This window comes from Anthonomus grandis, chromosome 6 (genome assembly GCF_022605725.1).
Source record: "Anthonomus grandis grandis chromosome 6, icAntGran1.3, whole genome shotgun sequence".
Taxonomy (NCBI): Eukaryota; Metazoa; Arthropoda; class Insecta; order Coleoptera; family Curculionidae; genus Anthonomus; species Anthonomus grandis.
Genome location: NC_065551.1, coordinates 25,927,718 through 25,953,723, shown reverse-complemented (window position 1 = coordinate 25,953,723; position 26,006 = coordinate 25,927,718). Strand labels below are relative to the sequence as shown.

General features: G+C 32.5%; 2 protein-coding genes across 2 annotated transcripts in view; one reads left to right on the top strand and one right to left on the bottom strand.

The window, feature by feature from the left end:
* The first annotated feature begins 4,814 nt into the window (after positions 1 to 4,814).
* LOC126737640 (neurophysin 1-like) lies at positions 4,815 to 5,594 on the top strand. Its single transcript, XM_050442618.1, is given in 4 exon segments — positions 4,815 to 4,961; positions 5,016 to 5,025; positions 5,028 to 5,222; positions 5,341 to 5,594. Coding segments are annotated over 4 exon segments (471 nt in total). The 3' UTR covers positions 5,460 to 5,594.
* Positions 5,595 to 10,034: 4,440 nt separating this feature from the next.
* Positions 10,035 to 26,006, bottom strand: part of LOC126737025 (Ig-like and fibronectin type-III domain-containing protein 1) — a 149,917-nt gene continuing 133,945 nt past the window's right edge. The window contains exons 5-24 of the mRNA XM_050441707.1: positions 24,657 to 24,821; positions 24,375 to 24,602; positions 24,112 to 24,317; positions 23,838 to 24,045; positions 23,555 to 23,777; positions 23,285 to 23,501; positions 22,133 to 22,270; positions 19,334 to 19,478; positions 19,100 to 19,279; positions 18,871 to 19,046; positions 18,542 to 18,813; positions 18,294 to 18,486; positions 16,462 to 16,708; positions 16,120 to 16,344; positions 15,853 to 16,058; positions 15,620 to 15,795; positions 14,933 to 15,135; positions 14,569 to 14,876; positions 11,153 to 11,312; positions 10,035 to 11,097 (exon numbers count right to left, since the gene is read on the bottom strand). Coding sequence (XP_050297664.1) covers positions 11,060 to 11,097; positions 11,153 to 11,312; positions 14,569 to 14,876; positions 14,933 to 15,135; positions 15,620 to 15,795; positions 15,853 to 16,058; positions 16,120 to 16,344; positions 16,462 to 16,708; positions 18,294 to 18,486; positions 18,542 to 18,813; positions 18,871 to 19,046; positions 19,100 to 19,279; positions 19,334 to 19,478; positions 22,133 to 22,270; positions 23,285 to 23,501; positions 23,555 to 23,777; positions 23,838 to 24,045; positions 24,112 to 24,317; positions 24,375 to 24,602; positions 24,657 to 24,821 — 3,914 coding nt within the window. The 3' untranslated portion in view covers positions 10,035 to 11,059. The remainder of the gene's footprint in view (positions 11,098 to 11,152; positions 11,313 to 14,568; positions 14,877 to 14,932; positions 15,136 to 15,619; positions 15,796 to 15,852; positions 16,059 to 16,119; positions 16,345 to 16,461; positions 16,709 to 18,293; positions 18,487 to 18,541; positions 18,814 to 18,870; positions 19,047 to 19,099; positions 19,280 to 19,333; positions 19,479 to 22,132; positions 22,271 to 23,284; positions 23,502 to 23,554; positions 23,778 to 23,837; positions 24,046 to 24,111; positions 24,318 to 24,374; positions 24,603 to 24,656; positions 24,822 to 26,006) is intronic.

Sequence of the window (26,006 nt, the reverse complement as noted above, 5' to 3'; positions counted from 1 at the left end):
AATCATTGCCAAATAATATGTGATCTGTCTTTATTATAAGGGAAAGATGACGCATCTATTTTATTATACAATATTTTAGAGTAAACGCACTTGTATTAATATGAACACTTGTATAACATAATTTACTAGAGGGTGCACTGGTAGAGTGAGAAAAAATTAGTAGTACATTGGGTAGTTAGAAATCTTCTCTACTCATGTACCAAACAAAACATGTTTTCGTCACTATTATAGTGTTGATGTAGTAAAGGTTTAAAATAAACATATTTTTTTCTCGTGTTAAAAACTATGTAAGACAAAAAACATAAGCAAATTTCTTATTAAATTGAAAAAACTTGTTGCAAGAGGCTATGAGGACAATTCTTATTTCGTGTTTTTGAGTAGTGTAAGAGCTTCAGTGAGGGCAGAGAAAGCACTAAGGATGATCGTCGCCCTGTCACTATTTCAACTCCGGAAATAGTGATTTCTGAAGCGATATTTGATCAATAAATGCACTCCAGTGCTCGAATACATACCGGCATACTCATCAGATTTGAAACCGTGTGAATTTTTTTAAAATTTCCGAAGATAAAACCTGCTTTGAAAGGGACCCGATTCAAGTCTATGGAAGCGGTAAAGCAAAAAACAACAGACCTTATAGCCCCCACCAAACAAGACTTCCAGCATTGGTTAGATCAATTGAAACACGTATGGAAAAGGGTGTGGTGAGGGGAGAAGAATAAAATAAAGGGAATTATTTGAATGTAAAATAATTTTTCGTAGTATTGTTAGTTAATATCCAGACCTCGTAGTTCAGGTTTGATACTATAAAGTCTTTACCAACAGGGTCCGAAACTTCAAGGGTACCAGTAACAAAAAGAACACTGAATCTATATTCTACGGCCTATTTTCATAAAAAAACTAGGAACTAAGGGAACAATAACATCTCTATGAAAAAACGTACACGACTGATATTTTAATTATTTTACCCCAATATTTTGGCCGCGCGTCATCTGTACTATCGCGACATGTCTCCCGAATTACCCTATACATTTTTTTAAGAATAATTTGAATATATTTTGACATAATTTATATCCCGAATAGAGGTTAAAAATTTATATGATTATACTGCACTCCAATGCCTTATAGGAACTCTGATAATAATAAGCAGTTCTACGTCAGGAACTAAAGCGGGTAGCTTCAAAAATATAAATGTTATAAAATTATAATATGTTGACTAAATCCTTTATCTAATTCTTGGCTGAAGTAGTTAGAACAGTTTTATCATATTGTCACATTGATGAACCTGGCCATGTTGTTGAAAATCCCAAAACAACAAATCTAAAAAAAAAAACATAATCTGAGACCATCTGAGACTTTGTGTCTCTGAATATTTAAATCTGGATAAGCAAGATGGATTGGGACGATGAAATTTTTGCCCATTTGTTGGAAAAATGGCAAGGTATTTCTGATACTCTTCCAGATGTACTCAAATTGAAAATTCCTCGTTACTTATTCTTGGGTTCAGGGACATCGACAAATATAGAAATTCATGGGTTTTGCGATTTGTCTACGGTAGCTTATGCTGTTTGCATTTATATCAAGAGTATCTCTAAAAATGGGAAAATAAGTTGTAATTTGATTTGCTTAAAATTTAGTGTTGCACCTTTAAAAACAAGGTCACAACTAGAATTATTCGGGATATATTAGTATCAATATAAATTAAGACCCAAATATTGTGTTGTGTTGGTTAAAGGATATTCCTTCACGTTGGACTTTATTCATGGCTAATCGTGTTTGTGAGAGCCAGGAACTAAGTATCAACTATGAATGGAGACACATCAGGTGTGATGACCAGCAAATTATGTATCATGTGTATTTAAAGTAAAGGAGTAAAAGCTCTAATATTTTGGGTTTTTAAAAGAATCAGCTTCTTTGATTGGGACATGTTTGTCTGAGAGATACCAAAAGATTTGCTACAAAGGTCAATTTTCTGAAAAACTCGATATTTTCTCCGGTATGCCACAGGGGGATATATTGGGGCCATTACTTTTTATAATTTACACTTCTGATATTCTGACGTCCGTTTAAATATACATGTCATGGCTTATGCTGATAACACTCAACTGTATATATCTTTTAGGCCTGATTCACTTGCTGAGGCCTCTGACTCTTTAATTATTGAGCTTAAACTAATCTACGAGTTATCTCCTAAATATAATTTAACTTTAAATGTAAAAAAAAATCAAACTTAATGGCGTTTGGTAATAAAAATGAGACTAAGCTGGTAAAATTAAATATGAACATCCACATAAACAATACTAGGCTGCAATTTGTCGATCTCGCTCGCAATCTAAGTGTTTGTGTTGATTAACTACAACTTAGCGAGCATGTAGAGCAGTTAATGCGGAGGGCAGTGACTGAACCACAAATTTCGGGATTCTACCTTAGTGGATTACTACCACTGAAATAATAGTTCTGAAATTCTGCGAATATTTTAGAAATATTTAGAGACCTTGACAGTGAACCAAATATTTTGTTGTATAAATGTCATTTGTTTGAAGTTGTACTTAGATCCAAAAATTAATCAAATAACTCTATGCGCTTTTAATTCAGTCTTATTAGAAATATTGTTTTTCACTTTGCAGTAGTTTTTATATGCCTTCACGAATTTAATATCAGGTTTATGAGAATAATAAATACATTTTATTTTTTTAGACATTTAAAGCATAACTCCTTTTAATTCTGGGTCTTTCTATATTTTAAGGTTACCGAAATTAGTGTCTTCAGTCACTTAATTTAACGTTTTCCTATAACTTTTTCACTTGACAGTAAATATTTATTTTTCAAAGTAATTTTTTAATTCATAATCATCATAAATATTTTGACGAGCCTGAAGGACTTTCTAAATGATCTTATCAGAATGAAGATAAAGATCATCACTGTTTTACTAGTGATGTAATAAGTCAAAAGTGCGATCAATAATAATTACAACGAGTCATAAAAGTGCATTATCCTGATCATAAAGCAAAAAGTTGAAGTCATTGTAACTACAATGATTATTTATTCTTTGGAGCCTTACTCAAGTCAACTAGAAGCAACATTTTACGACCGTTAATCCAATTTCTTTAATGAATCTTTCATATTTTTATGCATGTTTCACTTAAATGCTTCTTACCAATGCACATAATATGCGGTATTTCTACTGTCATATGAAAAATCCCACAACACGAGGCACATAAAACGAGTTGACATAAGAAACAAAGAGAGACCTAGAAAAACTAGAAACCCTTAAAAAAAGAACTAAACGTGGAAATAAATCAAAGAACGGCGATGACTGCGACACTCTTTGAGCCGGTTGATTTCGCAGCAGAGCGTTGGAGTGTGACAACCGACGTCGGCCGTGTTTGTTATTTGCAACCTGAAGACCCTTTGCTAGTGCATGACTCGCTCACTTTCTTTTTTTTTAGGTTCTTTGTTTGCCTTCTTCTTATTCTTTGGAACCCAATGATCAGAAAGACCACCCCTTTTCGTTAGCCGTTTCTAGAAATCTATGGAATCTTACAATAAAACTTTTAAATAACGTAGGCAATGCAGTAAAGCTGCCAGACGATGGCCTTGGGTTTTCTAGAAGTATTTTTTACCCTGAACAATTTTAGGAGGATGATTTCTTGAGGTTTACTGAGGGATCAAGCTTTGAATGCTGTTTTTAATATTCAGCGAATTTTCATCAATATTATGCTATTAAGTTTCCATCTTACTAATAATAGAAACCTACGTATAGTAGAAACGTTCAAATATAATCTTTTGATTATTTGAATTCTATCGTATTTTTGTTATCTTGCATGTGCCGCAATACCAATTAGTTTAAATAAGAAATCATTCAACTATTATTTGAAGGCATTGACTAATGAAACATGTTAAATCGATGTTCTTTATTTATTTATTTTATCGACACAAAAAATGTCTTTATGAGCTTTTGCATCTGCACCTTCATCCTCTAAATCTACTTCTTCAGATTTGTATTAAGGGAAATGTGATCCCTTGTAACTGATACCTCCATTAGCATCTATATTGTCTGCACTAGGATATCAAATAATTTAGGAAAACTTATAAACAAAAATAAGAATTAGCTTAAAAACATTATACCCAATCTTGAAATCATATCTCTCTTGGATCTATCTCTTAAGTCTATTACGTAGCTATTATTATCACATAACATTAAATAAACGAAAAATATAGCTTTGAACTGCAATATTATGATTATTTTCTTATTATTTATCACTTATTATTTAATTTTTATCAAGATATTATTCTAGTCAAGCTAATTGAAAAACCTTTCCATTAACTTTTAAACTCAAATTTCTTAAATAGAATTAAATGTTTCTAATTAGGATTTATATTTCTAATTTCTGTCAAAATTATACCCATTTGAGACCATTATTTTAAGATGATATTTTTTGTTATTTATATTGACCCAAATATAGGTTTTATAAGCCTTATTTAATATTTGTATCATCCATCCTTCGCACTTTGAATGTACCAACTTTGAATGTAAATATTTAATATTTAATGTAATACATGCAACTTCATTGTCATTCTTATTTCCATAACTTAAAGTTCCTGAATCACTCAAAGTTCATTTACATTTGAATATATTTCCTAATGTGAAAATGCTGTATCTTCTTTCAATAACTTGCTACTAAATCCGATTATTTCACTTTACTTTAAAGAAACTTCTCTTGCGTGAGAGCGACAATAACTATATAAAAGTCTGGAGCTCCTAATGTTCAGACACATTCCAACTTTGCCTGAACTCTAAACATAAGCACGAGTCAATGTCTAACGTAGTTATGATTTTAACAAAAATACTAATTATTTTATTTTTTTACGCGGTCTTTACTTCTGGTTGCCTAATTACCAACTGTCCGAAAGGTGGAAAGAGATCTGAACGTTTCGGACTTGTTGAATCCAATATTAAGCAGGTAAGTGGTAATAGTTTAAGTTTTATAAAATAACTAAATTTTTGAAAATTTTAGTGTTTATCATGTGGCCAAGAGGCGAAGGTCAATGTTTTGGGCCAAACATCTGTTGTGGCACATTCGGTTGCCTTTTTGGTACTAAGGATACTCTACGTTGCAAACGTGAAGGCATGTTTGATACTATAGAACCTTGTATTGCTGGCATAACTAATTGTAGAAAATACAATGGTAGATGTGCTTCAGATGGAATATGTTGTAGTCAAGGTATAAAGTTGGTATTTGTTATATCTTGTATACACCACAAGGTATATTAACAATTATGCAATGACTCGTATAGTCAAAATGATACTCTTACTTAGTCTTTAGTAATTTTTTTTTCTAGAAACTTGTCTCATGGATAGTCACTGTCAATTGGGCCCAAAAGATATCAACGAAGAGGTTGCTGCATTTGAAAATAAAAATTTCATAAATTTTCAATCTGATGTTTTGTATAAGAAATAGGCTATGTATTACTTAAAAAACTTATATATTTATCTTTTTTCGCGTTTTCTGCTTAAAAATTAACATATTATTCATAAATATTGAATATATTAATCACACTTTAACCGTTTCAAAATAAATATAGCGGAAATTAATCTAAATGAACAGTTGATTTAATAACATCCATTTACATTATACATATATAATATGTTAACTAAGTAAATTAAGTTCATTTTATAATAAACTGTTTCTATGCTTTAGTACCTGGTTTAATTCTGCTGAAAGCAGAATTTAAAAAATCATTAAAGTTCTCTTGATAAAGTTGTTGAAAATTAAGTGTAAAATCTGATGATATATTAGACTCCTAATATTCTGTAAGAAATTTTGCAACTCAATATTGCAATTAAAGTGGTTGGATGAAATAAAAATGAAGTAGCTTTATTCAGGTTCTTATCCTTAGTAATGTTTGAAGAATGATCCTATAAAGTAAGAAACGTCCGGAGTTTAATAAAGAGACTTGTGATGGATTAAAATACCAATTTTAACATTTCTTTCATAATAAGGATCTAAGCTTATTTTCCTAAGCTTATTTGTCATTTAAATAAATATTTAGATTATATAAATATTAGTTTTTTATTATTTAGCCAAAAGAATTTACGACGACTTCTTCTAGAATATTAAGTTACAATTATAGATATGTAGGCATGCTAGATAACTTAAATCTTAAAAACATAGACCATTACGTTCAATTAATGCGAAATATGCCTGTTTAGAAACGCTTCTATTTAATTTATTCGAAATTGTCCCTAAAGCAAAATAGTTCGATGACAATTTATTATTCAGGTTTTGAACATGACTTTCAAATTTTGAAAGTTTTGACTTTCAATTTGCAGTCCCAAAAATTTGATTTGTTGTGCTTTTCTCACGATTTTGTTCTCAAGGTAAACTGATCCAAGACAGTTTATTTGATTCACACCAGTCCTTGATTGAATTTAAGTCATGGTTAATAATCTCAATCAACATTCGCTCGTTTGTCCCACTCCACAAAAGCGTTGCATCATTAGCAAATAATGTAAATCTACCAGAAAGAAAAAAAGGTTTACAACATATATAATGGAAAAAAGGTTCCAACCCTAAGGTACTATAACCAGTCGACTTGATAAAGTCCCGTTGTAAGTTGCACACTGAACCCTATTATTCAAATACTACTGAAACCAAATTAGTACTCTGGCCCTAAGTCTATGGATTTCCAATTTGCGCAACAGTATCCTGTAACACTATTAATAGCTTTAGTAAAAGTGATAGAACACTGCTGCTGTAATCTGTCGATCGTTTAGTCTTAGTTAAAAACTTTCCAGATAATTAATAATATCGTCTTTAGTGGATTTATTCTCTGTGACGCCAAACTGTTTTATTGGTAAATTGTTTTTCTTACAAAATTTAATCTGTCTCTTTACCAATTTTTCTACTACCTTGAACTGAGTTGACCGTTCTATAATTTGATAAGGCTTCTTCGTCTTTACCCTGAGAATAGCAGAAGAATAACTTCGCAGCATGAAAATTCAGCCTTGGCAAAAGTGCTTTCTTAGCAAGCTTATCTAATATTTTAGAGGAGATGACCTTTCACCCTGTGGATTTTCTACTATGTAGCTTTAAAATGACTTTTTTTCTTTTCAGGAAAACCTTTTGAAATTTTCTGCATTCATGAATTTAAATACCCGAGAGTAACGAATAGTTATGTTAGATGTATGGTTTGTATACTAAATTAATTAATATTGTTTATACAGGGTGGTAAAAGTATAAAAAAATAATTTTAAACCATCGAATCCTTGGTCAATTTGAATATGAATTGTTCATATTAACTTGGGTCCGCAACCGCTTTGTTTTCAAGCTAGAGCATATCAGCACTATAGGAAAGATTCTAAGGCTCTAAATATTTCTTAATTTTGATGATTACTAATTGTGCAGGTCAGTAATCAAGAAATGACAGATACACATTTCGTTTACGAAATGGCCCTGAGTAACGCTCGACGAGCACAACTGTGATCGATTTCTACAAGGCTCGCTGCCTAATTAATAAACTGCCATCAACATTCACGCTCGACTATGTAAAACAGGCAGTTTCAATAAACCCACACATTTTGTATGAAGACTCATAAGTGTAAAAACCATTTAAAATGAAGAAACTTTGTTTAATGCAAACGAAGAGGAACTTTAGAATAAGTACACCCAAAAAGGCGCACCAACCTATAAAGATCAAAAACTTTATCACTATCACATACAAGTATCATGTACAAGAGTTTATTTTTGCAACTGGTTATGAGAAAACGTAACATTAAATGAATATTTTTTAAATCGAATGCTATTCACGCAAGACGCACGTTTTTCGCGAACAGCAACAATACATTTCCACAATAACCATATGTAGTCTGAAGAAAATCCCCATACCGTAATTAAAAATAAAAGGTAAAATGACTTTTCGACAAATTTTTGGATTAGAATTAATTCTATCCCTCCAGATCCAGCGGAGAAAAGTATCGAGAATTTTTGGGACTTCAGCTATCTGGATTAATGAAGAAAATAGTCATTAGAGAAACGATATCGCATGTGGTACATGCGTGACGATGCTCCACAACACTTCTAAGATAATAGCTGCCTAGATTGCACGACATTAATCCTCTTTATTTCTTTTTTGAGTACATTTGAAAGCGTCATTATACAACACTTCTGTTAAGACTTAAGAGGACTATACAAAATACGTCGGGTATTTCCAGAAAAAGTATTAAGTCCGTTTTTGAGCTTTATTTTCCTGATAGCTCCTGTAGAAGCCGAGATATCGACCTTCAAAGTTTGAGTATTTTCATTTTTCGGGTATACCCTCCCGTATCGAATTTTTTCACCAAAAATTGACTTTTTTCGAAATCAAACTAAGTATACCAGCGTCTTATTCTAATCATCTAGATTACGAAAATTCCAGATTATAACAGGATCCGAGCAGAACTAAGGGAATGAGAGCATTTTGAAAATCCTGAAGAAGTCGTTTTCGACGTCCGTTTTTGAGGCCAAAAATGGGCATCAAAAATGCCATATCTCGGCTATCGTAAAAGCTACGATCTTGCGGATGGTCTCGTTGGATTCAGCTGACGAAACTAAGACAAAACCGTTGGAATTTTCTCGATAGCTCTCATAGAAGCCGAGATATCAACCTTCAAAATTTGGGTTTTTTCTTTTTTTGGGATACCCCCCCGTATCGAATTTTTTCACCAAAAATTGATTTTTTTCTAAATCAAACTAAGTATACCAGCGTCTTATTCTGATCATCTAGATTACGAAAACACCGGGTTATAACAGAATCCGAGCAGAACTAAGGGAATGAGAGCACTTTGAAAATCCTGATTTTCAAAGTGCTTTCTTGTTTGATTTTATGAATTCTTCACATGCTAGTGTCGCTATAATTAATGCTATATCTTTAACTGATGAAGGACTTCCTAAATCCATGGAGGACAGCTTAGTAATTTTTTAGGATGTCTCCCGGTAGCGCGTCTCTGTGTGCCTGAAGGTGCTCTGTCGCTAAAATTTCAAATACATTTAATTTTGTGGAATTTAAGGCGTTTTAGAGTATTCCAAATAACTGGAATGAAAATTTTTAAAAATGCTTAAATTATTGTTCAAGTGTTTTAAAAAAAATGGAACCAAATCTGGACACTTTGCTGTCAAAAGTGCCTTCGGAAAACATTCATTTTTTGCTAACGGCTAAAAATATTTTCAAACTGTTTATTTTATAATATTAAGAGAACATTAAGCTACGCTACTGTAAAAATTGAACATTGAAGATTAATTAACATAAATTTTACAGGGCTAAGTGAATGCAATTTAAGCATTTTTCTATCTTGTGGTATTATTTTTTGTGGTTTATTATATGGGCCTTTAAAAATAATCCTATGTTATTTTCAGAGCATAGTCTCTGGAAGCACTGTTGTTGGGTTAGGTTAAGAAAACTGAACCCCAAACGTATTTGCTAGTTAATGTATTTATTATTGCTTGCAAATGCCTCTAGCCAATCGAAATAGCTTAGTCGGATTTTTGTCGTCTAATTGCTGTTCAATCGAGAGAATTTTACGAATGGTCTTCTAGTAGTGACCGAACTTTCCTGTTTACAGGGTATGCCTGCTTTTGCATATAGGGATCGCCGGTGCAGATTGTTATGCAGATTTATTACAAGATCTTAAAGATATTGTGCTGGATGATCTATATCTATTTCTAGCAGTATCGCGAAAGAAAAAATCCGTTATTGTTCCTACTTTTCCAATTTTGTTTTACATATGTATGTTTTGCTAAGAGAAATAAAGAATTAAAAGCCAATCAATTAAAACTTTCTGAGACGTAATTTGAATCGCTGATTTTAAGTTTGAAGCCCTTTTTACAAATCTGGTTTAAAAATAAAATTAATATTTTACTTTGTTTTGGACATTTTTTCTTTATTTTGTTTCTACTTTAATTACTGTATAGTGTATAATGTTACTTTACAAAGTTTAAAAACTATTTACAATTAGGTACTGATATTAAATAATTGGTTCTAAAATAAAACATTTGACATAAAGGCACATTTATATTGTGTATGAATAATATACACTTTTTTATTTAGTTTTTATAGAGCAATATTCTGCCTTATGTTTGACGGAGTGGTTTTGGAATGTAAAGTAAATATTGTTCAAAAGCTACGAACTACCTATAAGTCAATTTTTATATAATTTTGATCCATTTTATTAGTGAGTGTCCTAAATTGGCCACGCAATTAGAGAGTTTTTAAATTATAACCCCTAACTACAATTTAAATATTTAAATTGCGTATAAACAGATATGTCTGATTGTATTAAAAAAAACTACACCTCTGTAATACCTTTCGGAATGTCCTTAAGTTTCCTATACATTAAAAACTAAAATTACTTCCTCTCTAATATTCAAATTTGAGAGTTTTTTAAATATTTTTACTATTTTTATTAAATAAAATCACATTTTTAAAACCTAACACTAAGACTTTTAAATTATTATTATTAATTGGAATATTGAAAAATAAAAATATTAACAGGAAAATTCAGAGCTATATAAATGAACCCAGGTCACAAAATTTTACAAAATATTCATTAACTGTTCGGTCTTACATGGTACCACACGACTTTTTGTATTAAAGTTCTGATAGCTCTAAATAGCCCCATTTTGAATTATATCTATTGATATACTGTATGAGGTATTGCTAAGATATTAAATAAAATAATATGTACAATACCCTGGCCCTAAAATGGCAACCGAATTCAAGCTATATTACATTCAACAACTAAATTCGACATTGTCAAGTCAAGTTTAAAACAACATAACCTAAAATTAACCCTCTACAAAATACTTTATTTTTACACTTCAAAAGCTGTGCCAATTAAATAATTACCTTTGCCTATATTACAATAGAATTTACCATATTAGGGCAAAAATAAAACTACAATATTTCATTTTCTACCGCTATCACATTTCATTGGTTTGCAGGGATTTATGTACTTAAACGCTATACTTTTTCTATCTTAAAATCGAGATTCTTGTCCTTCCCTGCCGCTTAATAAATCCTCATACTAGGGCTTAAGTCTTTTGAATCCTGCACCATCTTGACCTATAAATAATTAAGTATAAAAAATCAATTTGGAGTTAGTAAGGGCAAATAATACCTAATTTTAGTTCTTCGTACAAAGTTGGATTAACTTCCTGAGCGGGCACATGTAGCTGTTCATTTTTCCAACCTTGACCTCCTGAGGTGCTCGATGCTGAAATACCACCATTGGCAGATCCATTTAGTGAAGATGTTGTACTTTCAGTTCCGTTGGGTATCTATAAAAGCAATTATCAAATCAAATCTAGACAATCACTAATGATGAAATTAGATAGTAAGCAGAACTCTATAGTAATCAAAAAATATCCTTGTAAAAACTTTTTTAATTTAAAGAAATGTAGCCTAGATATCACCAAAGTAAATAACGAAGATAAAGTATACATCATTGGCCAATTTCCTTCTTGAGTGCCGACATACATGAACATGCAATAGAAATTTATAAACAGAGTCTTCTCTACATCTAATTTAGTCGAACTCTAGTTAGTAGTGGAGTAGGAAAAAAACTGTCGTTCTTTTTAACTTGTGACTCAGTTTTGGTATCAGTATATAATTTATAAGTTGGGCTTGAGATAAAATCAAAATAGCATTTTCTGAAACCAGTTGATTTTCCGCCATTCCGCAATGAAACTAGGGTACACCGCATAACGTCTTGAAGGTTAGCGGGAATATTCTAGAATAGCGTTCTGCCGAGTATATAAATAGCCGCTTCGTCGATCGTAGTTGTCAGTTCAGTGAAGTAAATTTCAGAATATTGGCGCAAAATTGAAATAGTTGTAAATAAATACTGTAAAAATAAATATCTCTAGTAGGCGTGAGTGATGGTGTTTTCGTAGTGAAGTGCGTAAATAAATTAGTTGACTATTTTCGATTGTTTTAGTTCACATCTAACGAATGGAAAAAACTATATTGGTGTCAGGTGTCGAGTGTGAATGAGACATCAGTTAACTGGACATTGGTGGAAATAAAGTGGCGCTGCAGAAGCGGCTTTGTAACACATTACTTATTGCAAGGTTTAAAAAAAGATTTGCTAAAGAATTCTACAAAGAGTGAAAGTTTGAAAAATGAGTTACTAGAAAATTCCGCCAATCTGGAAGCTAAGTTGCTGGAAAATACTTCAAAACTGGAAAAAATACTAACACAAGACGAAATTTTTGAAAAATCGCCTTTGCTGGAAACGCGAATTCTCTCATTAGTAGAATACACGATCTAGAAAGTTCGAGGCAGAATCGCAACATTAAACGTCAACACAACAACGAAGCTAGTGGCAATACGGAATCTGTTGACCTGATGAGCCTCAATTTAATGATATTACATCATGGAATGTTTATCAGAATATATCAGTTTAAAGCAGCATCAAAAGCCAACTCTTTGCTTTTGATGTCAACCAGTGAGAAGGCCACTGCTCTTACATTGACCTTGTGAGAAGATCCTAGAGCCATCCCGAAAAGAATGAAGAAAGAAACGTATTTGATTATCTAGTGAGGCTTTGGAAATGCATTATGGCCAATCATACCTGGAAGATGTTTACCAAACATAGTTAAACAATAGTGCCAAGCAGGGGAGTCCTTGAAAGAATTTGAGGCCGATCTAGCACGTTTGGTGCGTCTGGTATATTCTGATGTCCAGGAAAGAATTATGGCATTTCAAGTATTCCTAGATAGACTCCGCAATGGTGAAATGAAGGAGGCCTTACTATTAGAACATCCACCTAAGCTCGTAATTCAAAGCGGCGAAGAATACAAATAGGAGCCAAGCTCGTGTCCGATTTCAGAGGATTTCAGAGAATTAGGGAGGTTCGTGAAGGACGTAGCCGCCAGAACCTAAAGTTGCAAGTTTGCTAATCAAGCAAGGGAGGTCATATCGACCAAACGTTCAAGGTGGAACAAACGTTACGTTCATCATAGAAAAAGCCACAATTTAACATCCTTTGAAGTGGCTAAGATTGAGGATCAGGTGATTATTAAAACAGACATAATGAACATCAATGGCAATCGAGTTAAGCTTTAAACAGGAAGTCCTGAAGATAGACGAAGAGGAAGTTATTTTGAAAAGGAATTACAATGTTCGAGTCCTACTTCTGAAGTAAGCTTCGATAGCAGAATGGAGCAAAGTTGTTTTGGAGGGCTCCATTGATAGTAAGACCACGGACTGTGAAGAAAGACCCTTGTACGCGCTGATAAGAGTATTCCTGTGAGGGTAATAAGATAATTATAACATATAGTATTCACTATTCTCTGCTGTTAAAGTAGGACACGAAGTTAAGCCACTCCTCTGCAGTTTCAGTAATACTTTGAAAAATTGCGGTTCTTAACATCAACCGGGAAGGAATTCCGAAAGAATTAGAAGAGTTGGTATCATCGTTGGCAGGAAACGCTGAGCTGCGGTAAATCCAACCAGAGTCCGAATTGACATTGGATAAATTTCTATCACTTTAATGAACGAAAGTGTCGGCACTACGTGACCCATGAAGTATTTTATACTGGTCCAGCTGATTTACAAATGTCCGGAGGAATACCTTAAGTTTTTTGTAGAGTTCGAGAAAATTTAAGAGTCCGGCAAGCACCCAAGATAATGATAAATAGGCTAAATAGAATGAATGAACTAATATGAATAGAATAAATGATAAATATGTTCTCTAAAGAAGGAGTTGCTTGCCGAGGATCTGAGAAGTCTAGCAATTCCCAAATTTGCATGTGGACTTGACAGCCTGAACTGGAAAATGATTCGCAGCATACTAGAAGTAACAAGTCTACAGGCGTGTGGGCTCTAGTATACTCCCCAACGTCGTTCTCTGGAGAAAACCATTGATTGTTATTTCTACAAGAGGTCCAGTCCCATCTTTGAAACCATTTCGGGATGAAATGAGTTTAGAGAAGAGGCAGTGTAACGATATTGTAAACACCGAGAAACCAGCTAATTCTCCATCATTCCGGAATGATACAAGTGGTACTTCGCACGACGTCTCTACGGCTAGCGAGAATCTTCCGGAACAACGTTCTGCCGAGTTTATAAGGAACCGGATCGCCGGTAGTTGTTAGTTCTGTGAAGTGAATTTCGGAATATTGGCGCGAAATTTAAATAAAACGCTATAATACCGTTGCATTATAAGGTTTGGTCCCTTTCAATTTATTTATAGACTGACGTCTCTATAAGCCTTAACTTTTTACATCCGTTCGTTTCGTAGCCCTATCTCATCATGTAGCTCAAGATGTATAAAAAAAAATATATACTTCAAATACAGCAAACTGCATGATAGTAAGAAAAAAGTTTTGTATAGGATTTAAAATATAATTTCCGAATAGTATTAGGACACTTACCACACAACTACTACAATAAAAAAATCTAAAAAATCGCCTATGTATAGGATCGAGCGTACTATCGAGAAACACTTTTTAAACCGTCTAAATGAGATTTTCAAGAAGTTAATTAATATAATCAAAAATTTCACTTTAAAGAACACTATTTTAACCATACCTGTACATTATCCATATTAACCTCTCTTAAATAGCTAGGATTCTCGAACGCGATTCCATTAGTTCCCTTAACACCTAGCATCTTCTTGGTTCTTACGAACCATACGGCCGCAGCGACTAGAGCAGCAACAATAGCTAACGCTAAAATAACCGCAACAGCTACCCCAGCATGGCCACCTTCTTGACTTTGACTTGCTGCTGGTGTGATATAAAGCGACTTTTCACCCATGGTGAACTTAATAGGGTCTGCCAAGGTTGATGTTCCTTTACTGTTTCCTGCTTTTACTACAGCCTCGTATGTCGTGCCATCTAAGCAAAAATTTTATTTGTTAAAAAGTTTTTAATGAAAAACTTGTGGTTTTTACCTTTTAAGTTAGAAATTTTTAGTTTGGTCTCAGACGTATCTCCCTTTTGGCTTGACCTATTGGGAGAGTCTACTGGCCTCCAGAATACCCTATACATTTCTACAGTATGTGGATTTTTTACTGGAGGGTCCCATAGAAGGTAAACTGAGTGGGCATCTATGAATTCGACCCGTATGTTTTGAGGTGGCCCTGGTAGCTTATCCCTACATATATCAATCATTTATTTAGCAAGGATATTTTGTCATAATAGTGATTTTTTTTAATATTTATGTAATGTATACGCCTATAAAAATTTATGTTTATCATCATATATACAAATCATCAAAATATTTGAGGCTAAGTCAGCATAGAATCAGATAGTTTTGGAAGAAGATCAGATCTTCCTATTAAAAAAACTATGATAAAAACTACTACAATTTGTAATTCTAAATTGGATACAGTTACTTAGCCAATGATACCTATATCTAAATTAGCATAATTGATATTGATCTTAGGCTATAAAACAAATGTACAACAGGAAAAATAACAAAGAAGCTAAAGGTCTTCGACGAATATTATAAGAAGGAAATCAGTGTAAAGATTTATTTCAATTAGCTGAAAAAGGTGTCAATCACCAGATCTCACGAGCTGAAATTCCTAAAACACTTCTTCAATATATCTCTATAAAAACTATACTAGACATCATACCTTAGTTCGTGGAAGCAGCTCATAATATGCTTGGTGTATGATAAAACACACACTTTACTATTGATTATCGGCTCTCCTCTGCACCAGTCCAAACATCTTCGTGGAACATTTTGGTGGGCACAACAGTTTCTATGATCTGATCCGTCTGCTGCGCATTTCATTAATTTATCAAAGTCCTGAACATAAAAATTCAGTATTTAAGAAGGTTAAAAAATAGACGAAAAGTGACTAACCTGTATACACTCAGGTTTATCTATGACAGCATCGATATCTAAATGGAACGAGCAAGCATCCATGCAACTAGAAGTGACATTCTGATCAAGGCAACATTGAGTTACATTGTTTACAGTTGCCAAATTTCTAATTCTAACAGAAACCGGTTGAGTTGCACTTCCGAATGCGTTTTCTGCATGGCAGTAGTAGTCACCAACGTCAACATCTAAAATATCATTCATATTTAATAAGAATATAATTTAAGTCGATGTATTGTAATACTATACCTAAGATATTTTTAATAGTTAAATGCATAATATATTTATCCTCTTCATCCTTTGCTTTTCCAATTTGGATGTCATACTTGCCACCTTGGATAACCGGAGTTCTCTCTTCGTGGCTTCTCCAGAAGATCATTTTGGGCTCTGGTGTTGCTTCTACCTTACATTCGAGAGTTACTGAATCCCCGATGGTGGCCATGGTGATACCGCTTGCTTGGATGTGAGGACCATCTATATTAAATAAATAAAACATATGTTATATTGACCAAAAACCGAAAAAATATTTGGATTCACGTTAAGGTTCCACGGATTTAAAAGTCCTGAATCAAGAATCCTATTTTCACTTACGACTTATAGTAATTTTCCTAGAAGCCTGCATGGGTGTACCATAACCATTATCAGCATAACAAGAGATTTGATCCATATCCCTTGTTACATTATGGATAACAGTTACCATGTGTCTTGTGGTATCCTGCCTCACCAACCGTCCAGATATGTATAAGGATATTGTAGGCATTGGGTTACCCATAGCAATACATAAGATTGTCATGCTGCTGCCTTCTATTACGAGGTTAATGGGATGGACTGTTGGAGACTTAAGAAAGTTTTTTGTTAATAATATTTTTTTCTGCATTAAAGCACATAGGTATAACTTAATAATAATAATAATAATAATAATAATAATAATAATAATAATAATAATAATAATAATAACAATAATAATAATAATAATAATAATAATAATAATAATAAGTCTTTATATTTAAATCCAAAAAAAAACAAATACATAGTTAATCATATATAGAAAATAAAGTCTAGCCCTAGGGCTACTCCTACTTAACCATTTTAACCATTATAGAAATCATAATATTAGAGCCGGAATTAAATGCTCAAGTTCTTTGCACAGATAAAGGGAAGGCGACTTGCAGCAAACTCAGAATAAAAATTCACAGATCATTGGTGCAATAAAACATGATTTTTTAACTTGAAGGCTTTGATGAGATTGAACATATTTAGTTATATTTGGGCTTGGAAGAGGAAAGAACGAAATTTAAGTTTGAATTTATTAATATTTAGAATTTTAAAGTGGTAGGAATATGGTTGTAGACTGTAGAGTTTAATAGCATTAGACGTAAATGACGTTTTAAATTTGGGCATAGTAAGTGATTCTTTGCTTCTTACATTTAAGTGATGAACTTTGTTTCTTGGAATAAATTTACTCTTCAGTTTTTTTATAGAAGAGGTCTCTGAAGTGCCGGTGATAATTTTATAAACAAAATTGGTAAGATGAAAATTCCATCTATTTGACATATTCAGCCAATTTGTTTCTGATATTTTATGCGATATGTGGTCTCCCTTTTTAATGCCATATATTAACCTACAACAACAGTTTTGCATTTTCTGAATTCTTTGTTGTTCTAATAACCGCAAACAAGGCGTATATATAAAATCTTAGTAAGCATAATGACTAAGAACAAGAGACTCAAAGTGTAGCTTTTTTAATTTAAAATGAAGTGAGTGACTCAAATAAAAATTAATTTTCAGGTCAAAAAGGCCTTTTTGTTCAACTGTTTGACATATTCGGTAAAACGACGTCTATATGTAAACCAAAATTTTTCGCGGAAGCTATAAAAGGAAGAATGACCCCTTTTTTTACTTTTAAAATATAGAAGCTTGGATTTATTGAAGTTAAGTTGTAGAGTATGTTCATTAGACAGAGACCTAATAGTTTCTAAGTCGTGATTAACACGCTGTGTTGCATAAGCAATGTTGGTGTCATTAAAGTTATATACCAGTTGCGTATCGTCAGCAAATGCGGTAGCTGTACAGAAATTAATAGAACGAAGAATATCAACAGTGTATATTACAAGAAGCAAAGGAGATAAATAGGGCCTTGAGGAACACTGGAATAAATACGTAGGGTCTGAAAAGAAGTTCCATTGTATGTTATTTTCTGAAATCTTTCATTAGGAAAAAATGAGATAATATTTAAAAAAGCATCTGAGCACCCATAATAATGCAGTTTCGAATACAAGAGTGCATGGTCTGGGGTATCAAAAGCCTTAGAATAATCTAATAAAATTAAGAGACTGGCCAGGCCTTTATCGTTAGACTGCAAAATATTATCAGGCCACCACAAGCGCTGTTGCTGTATTTGTCCCTTTTCAAAAGCCACTTACTTCTACAAAAGCTGGATATGCTGGATCTGTCCAGGCAATAAGAGTCTCTGATGGCATGCTGACCCCTTTGTCAGTGACTGCCTCAACATAAATAATATACTGAGTATTTGGGGTTAGATTCTTGATCATGTATGAGGTCACAGATGTGTTTTTAATTTGATATTTATCTTCTGAGGTAGATTTGTGGTATAGTCTAAAAAAGGCAGTCAACAATAAAATCATTTTTGACTTCTTCGAAAAATCCTTACCTATAAGAAATTTGCTCAGATGGATGACTAAACTCTGGTGGTTGCCAACTGATGGTAACCCATGTGGCACTGTGACTAGCAACAGCTAAAGAGTGCGGAGGTGATGTGGTTGCATTGACCCATTTACCTTCATTGTTGCTAGATAACTTTATAAATGCTATGGATGATGGTAAGGAGGTACCATATTCATTTCTTGCCACTACAAATACTTGATACATGGCGTTTTCTTCAAGGCCCGTTAAGATGTAATAGTATCCAGTTGTGTTCACTTGCTGCAAGCACAAGAGTAATTTATTAATTACTTGTGTATAAGTTTACTAATTACTTACTTTATCTAATTTAAGTAAAGTTTCATGCATGGAAGTATTATCGACTTTTTGGTAATGTATCACATAATCAGTAACATTCGGCCCTTCCTCTGGTGGTGACCATTCCAAGTTAATGCTGGTAGAGTCCGCTGCAATTGCATGAACACCCGCCACTGGACCTGGTAATTTCCCTGTGCCTAAAATATATTTTTTATTATTACTAGTAACATATATATTTAATACGGTGCACCTTCTTCAAAACACTGCACAATATTTCCAATATAAGTAACACAATTAGCAGCTGTACTTCTTAAAGAATCCACAATGACCCCAGAGCATAAAGACTGACATGCTGCTGGTACTCCTCTTCTATTGCAGCAAGTACCATGATTCCTACCACCTGCGGCACATTTTAAGATCGTGTGGAATTCTGTTAAAAAAATCATAGTTACCGGTAAGCTTTAAATTATCAGGAGTGTCTTACCAGAGCCACATACTGCCAGTCTTTTAACATCGTTCATATTGGCATCGTAGGAACATAGTGGTAAGCAGACGCTGTTTAGATTGGCTTCTACACAGCAAGCAGTCACGTTATAAGTTGCTGCTTCTTCTATTTCTTCCTCTTCGATCTAAGAAATTAGATTTATTTGATTATTCTATACATTTAATATTTGAACGCGTTATACTTCAAAAATTTTAAGCTGTCACTGCCAAATTTGACAATAACCTCATTATTATTTTTAAAATTCTAATGTAAGTTTCAATTATTTTAAACCAAATTTACAATGAGCGGAGACTTGCCTCGAATACCCAGAAACGAGCCATCGTCAGGCAAAGTATCGATACACTCGGAATCATCAAAACAAAATATTAAAAGGCCGAAATCGCCTACTAAACCGAAGCCTAAAATAGAAGAGTTTGATGCTGATGGTGTTTTTTTAGCAGAAGATCATTACGCGGAGTATTACGACGAGCTTGGCAATCAGCACGAAATTAAACGGTTCACTTGGAAAAATAAAAACAAAATCCAAATCGAAGTAATAAATTTTGGGGCCAGAGTGATTTCCATTAAACTTCCAGACCGAACTGGTGATGTAGAGGATATTCTGTTAGGTTTCGATGAACTCGCCGGATATTTGCATTATAGCAAGCAATATTTTGGTTCAATCGTAGGCAGAGTAAGCAGTATTATTAAAAATAGTTGCTTTGTTATTGGCGATAAGAAATTTAATGTCAGTGCTAATTTTGGAGGCCACAGTGTCTGTGGAGGTATCAAAGGTTTAGATAAAACTGTGTGGGATACTTATATTAGTAACAAAAAGGTCATTATGAGTCACATAAGCCCTCATCAGTCTGACGGATATCCAGGAGATCTTCTTATTCGAGCTATTTTTGAACTTTCAGCTAAAAATGAATTTAAAATACTTTTTGAAGCCGAAACCACTCAGCCAACCTGTATTGATTTATCACAGTTACTATTCTTTAACTTAGCAGGACATCATAGAGGTCCTGATGAAATCTATCGACATATTTTAACTTTGAATTGCAACTGCTTTACACCGCAAATAGATAAAATCCCCACAGGGGAGATATTAAATGTTATTCACACCCAGTTTGACTTTCAAGTACCCAAAGTACTCGGAAAAGTTATTGGAGTTGTGCCCAAAGATGGGTTTGATCAATACCTGTGTGTCAATAGGGGAATGTATCAAGAACAGTGTTTCGTTGGCCGACTGTTGCATCCCCCTAGCGGAAGAATGATAGAGATCTACAGTAACCAGCCAGGAGTTAGGCTATATACAGCTAATGATTTTGGTTATGAAAACCTAATGACCATAAAAGATATTTTGCAAAAAGAAGATAAAACAAAATCTATTGATCAAAGCTCCGATAACACTATGCTACTCTTTCAAAAAATTCATGAAAAAGTACTTGCTTTACTAAAAATCGACGAGATACAAAATTTTACAGAAATTAAAAGCCTCATTAATAAGTTTGTAGAATTCAAATCTAAAAATATCACAACAGAATTAACCGAGGAGGATCATTTAAAGTTAACGCGCCATCAATTTAATTATTTGCAAAAAGCAAAAGAAATTGCATGTGAAAACGAAGAAACAGATCAACCTTGTCTGGATTTAAAAGAAGTATTGAGTGAAATAATAAAAATTGTAGAAGTCATTGAACCTGAAATACAGTCAGCAGAATCCAAAGAATATACCAGAGCTTCAAATGTAAGTAATGCTGCCAACAGTTCTAAACAGAGTATAACTGCATCAAAGGAGAAAATAGACAAATCGTCAGACAAAAACTTTTCGAAGTCCAAGTTAAGCATAGGGTCATTATCTAAAATGGAACAATCCAAGCAATCCAAATCAAGTGTTTTAGACGCCTCCATTGAAAAACATCAAAACATTATACCAGTTTACTACAAAAATTCCGATCATATAGTAGGTAAAGGTAGGGCAGTATATAAATCTCATGGGGCGATAGCATTGCAAACCGAAAACTACCCGAATGCTGTTAATTTTAAGCATTTTCCTAATACGACTTTAAATCCTGGGGAGGTTTACAGACACGAAATCACTTATCGGTTTTGGATAAGAGCCGGAAATCCGAATAAGTGGATTAAAAGGAATTTAAAGGGAATGTAAAAAGTTTACTAGTAATGCAAAATGATTCCAAATAAATTAATTGTTTTGTTTGTAATAAACGACGATTTTTTAATAAATGCAAAGTGTCCTTTTATTCTTGATAATTTTTATCAACATTAATTTCATAGGTTAGATCAGAAAAATTGAAATGGTAACAGATGTATACCACCCACCAAATTAAGTTATGCATGTTAGTGTAGTACTTAATTGCAAAAACATATTAAAATAATTCGTTTGTTGATTGATCGGTTGCATTTTTATATGTTTATTTAAGATAGGCTTTGTTAAAAAATTAATTCTTATATTGGTATTTAAGCTGTTTCAGCTTGAAAATGGTCATATAAAATTACATATATACATATTCTGTTTAATTAAATTTTAAAATCAATGAAAAATAAAGCCAGTCCATTCAAATTAATAAAAAACGTTAAATTTAAAAATATATGAAAAATATTTATACGTAATTTTTATCATTTTCGATATAGTTAAACTAAAAATATTTAAATGGATGTTGCTAAGATTATTATGAAAAAAAATATTTGTGACATGTAAGTGGGATTGCTAAAATTAAAAAAAAATTAACTAATGTAATTATCTTGTTTAGGAAATTTAGAAATAAAATGACTTACCTTACTGCCTGTCTGGAAGGTGAGCCGTGGACTAGGTGATCCCACTCCATGTTTATTAACAGCTTCTACGTAGACTTCGTAGTCTGTTTCACTCTCTAAATCCTCCAATACCCAAATACTTTTTGCATTTGGTATTATCTTTAAAGAAAATAAATAAATAAAATTACAATAAAAATTATAATTTTTAAGCGATACAACTAAATTAAATTAAAAAGCATTTGTATTATATCACATACATAAAGACGCAAAAATTATTGAAAAAATATATAACGTGCCCCATAATCATTAGTTAATATTACTATAGCAAAGACTTAAAATTAAAAAAAATATTTAATATGTAAAACATATTCCTATATAACTATAATATATAACAAAATATCTTAAGTATTTTTTTTCTGCAATTACACTGTATATAAAATTTAAATAAACGCACTATATTTTTGTTAAAAAAAAATATGTATGTCTGAAACATATTTTTTAGTCATGCATAACTAAAATAGGTATTGTGATGCATGCATAAGGTAAGTTGTTTAATTAATAATTTTTGTTACTTAGAAATCATTATTGATAAATTTGTATTTAGAGCGGTGATATTTCTAAAATCGTCTTTGTCACATAAAAAGTTGAGGAATTAGAAATCTAAAAATCGATCATCTACTGCATCTTTCTTTTATGTGTAAAAAAGCGATAAATATAATTATGGCATATTTACTTGAAATTAATTATGCATAATTCAGGACAATGTTAATATATTTTTTAAATATTTTTTTAAATTAAGAAGGAATCAAGAAAAAAAGGTAAATCTGAAAAATAGTTTATTCGTTTACTCTTGCCATAAATGTTATTATGAGATTATATGTAATTCTATTTTATGCTATTGAAACATCTTGATTTTGCTATGCCCACGCACCCTTCCGGTGTTAGCGCGCAACATCTTAAGTGAATTGAGTGGTTATTTGATAAACAAACCCTAGTTGTCTTGTTTTTTTTAATAATTAAAAATTAAAAAAAAAATCAGTGAAAAGTCTTGAAAAAGAGGTGTGTGATGATCAAAAATTATTGTCAAGCTCTAAAATAAGTCAATTAGTTTATTAAGAAAATTGTACCGATATAAGATTTTCTGGAAATTCTGGCATTAAATAAAACATTTACCTTAAAATCAGCCTCTTCTTCATCCTCTCCTGAACTGACTGGCCTTATATGAACATTATAACTAGTAACCGTATCTCCTAGAGTCTTTGGCATCGACCAGTGAAGTAAGGCAAACTCTGATTCCACATTGGTAATGTAAACGTGTGTGGGTGCACTTGGTAAAACTCCATAACCTTGAAGAAGGCAGTTGGTGTACTCACCCATGTACCGAAGACATCTAATAAATAACTTGTTTTAGTTCACATGACTTAACCGCAAATAATTACTTACTTAAAGTAATTAAAATCTAAGCTAGATACGTTTCCAGTACATAACTGCTGGCATATATCTGGTAATCCTCGTTCTTTGCAACAGGGTGTATGGTCCACCCCATTGGTGAGACAGCCAAAGGTATCTTGGGCCCATGGAGCGCAGATCATAAGATCAGTTATTTCTACTTTTTCAGCTTCTACTGGATCGCAGAGTTTGTTTAGGCATGTTTTATGGGTGATGCCTTAAAATTATTAGGCAATTAATAAATGTCAGGACATGTATTAATTAATGAAATAATTACCCTTATTGGAGCAACAACTTTTAATGTCAGGTAGAGCAGGCGGACTTCCATTGGTGGGCTCTTTAACCTTACCAGGTGCTAAAGTTAAAGTTTTTATGGAGTATGTTGGGAGAGAGGAACCAATGATGTTGTGGGAAGTGACGGTGATTTCGTACCAAGTAAATGGGGAAAGATCGGTAAAAATTGTGGAATTTTTGTCTCTGGAGACCTAAAAATAAATGACCAGATTTTTAGTTAATAAATTTTAATTTAAAAAGATTAAAAATTTCTGTACCTTATGAAGAATAGTTTTTACTGTAGCATTACTACTTCCTTTAATCTCTTCTTCGGAATTCTCAGAAAAACTTCTTAAAGTAGTCAAATTAACTGTATATTCTGTAATTGTTTCACTATTTGCATGAGGCAGTGCCCATTCTACTTTTATTGATTTTTCCGTTAACGGTTCTACTTCAACATCTTTAGGTGGACTAGGCAATAACTCTAAAAAAATCCAAAGTTAAATTGCACAAATAGTTTTTTTAAAATAATTTATATTACCAATGCCTTCCATAATACAGGCCAACGTCTGTTCAGTGTAAGCCGAACAAGAAAAGTGAGTTTTAATATTCTCAGTTATGGCAGTGTATTCACCCCTGCAAACATCCTGGCAAATATCTGGAACCCGTTCATGAATGCAGCAAGGCACATGGTTTCTACCATCTGCCATACAATTGACTATTGATGGGAAATCTTGTTCGCAATTTTCAGGGTCTTGCCCTGTACTACCTATAAATAAAATGCCAATTGTATACTATTAAAAAAGTAAATTATTAAAATTACCTTCTAAAATACTTTGAATGTTACAGAAGCCTAAACAGCCTTTGGAAACATTTTGGGCGATGCAACATTCAGTATAGTTGTGGTTTTTCGCAAAGCCTCCTGTTGGTTTTGGGTCTTCGTATATGATGACGTCTGTAGGATTTGCTGTTATCGCTCTTGATACCACTAAATTACAATGAAATAATTTATTAGATGTAAATTGATTTTTTATAGATACAAATCGTTACAATTAGTTGAGTATAAATGAAAGAAGTTATATAAAAAAAGCTGATGAAACTTCTATTTCATAGACTCTTCTTGGAAAAAAAAATTAACTAAATAGACAACGTAAAAAAGATTCGAAGAAAGCATAATTTAAATGGACACGGTTGATTTAAGAAGGATCGGTGAATTCGTAAGGAAAAATCGCTGATATTGAAAGTACTCTTAGGGCAGAAAGTTCTATGAAAATTTCTAACAAAAGATGTTTTAACAATGCAAAAATGTAGAGATGTATAAGCTATTTTGACTTATCTGATTTTATTAATTTTTCAAATATTTGCCGCTGATTTTTCACTTTTTTGTCGTAGGTGTTTAGATACTACCCTTATTGCTATTCTATTTTAAACTTTTGAAAATGCTTAATAAGGAATTCCGTAGGATTTATGAATAAGAGATGTATAGCAAGGGATAAGAGAAAAAAAGCGTTTCGTAAAAGGGGTTGATGCAATAAAAGAATACCATGCAAAGAACTTTTAATATACAAGCAATTGATGAAAATATTGTTTTTAAAAATCCTTTTAGCGATCTTTGAAGATTTAGTAAATTAATGTAAATTTACAGATAAAGCCCGTACCTGGAATTTACAATTTCAAATTTATAGTATATGTATCTTTTTAAGGGAGCTACATTTCTTATATAAAAGTTACGATTCGGGTATCAAACATAAAATAGCATAGTAACATAGATTCTGGGATTAGATTGTATTTCAAATTTAAAAGTCCATGATCACTACGCTGCTGTTACTTCTTTTTGTACATTTTCTCTAATATGTTGAAGAGGATAACTGGCTAAGAAAATACCAATTTCCAAAAAAGTTTTAATGAGCAATAAATAAATTATAGTGAAGAAAGTGTACAAAAAGCGTAAGAAAAAAAATCTTACAATTATTGAAAAATACTATTCATTGTTGTAATATCCGTCCCTTTTTTTCTTTGACTTTGACTTGTAAGTGGAAAAAGAGACAACACAAACTATTATTTTTTATTATTTATATTTTTTATATTTTATTTTAACATACATGACATAAATTTCTAATACCTAAAACCTTAAAAGATATTAGGTTTAATCACCTTAATGTACGTTCAGTGT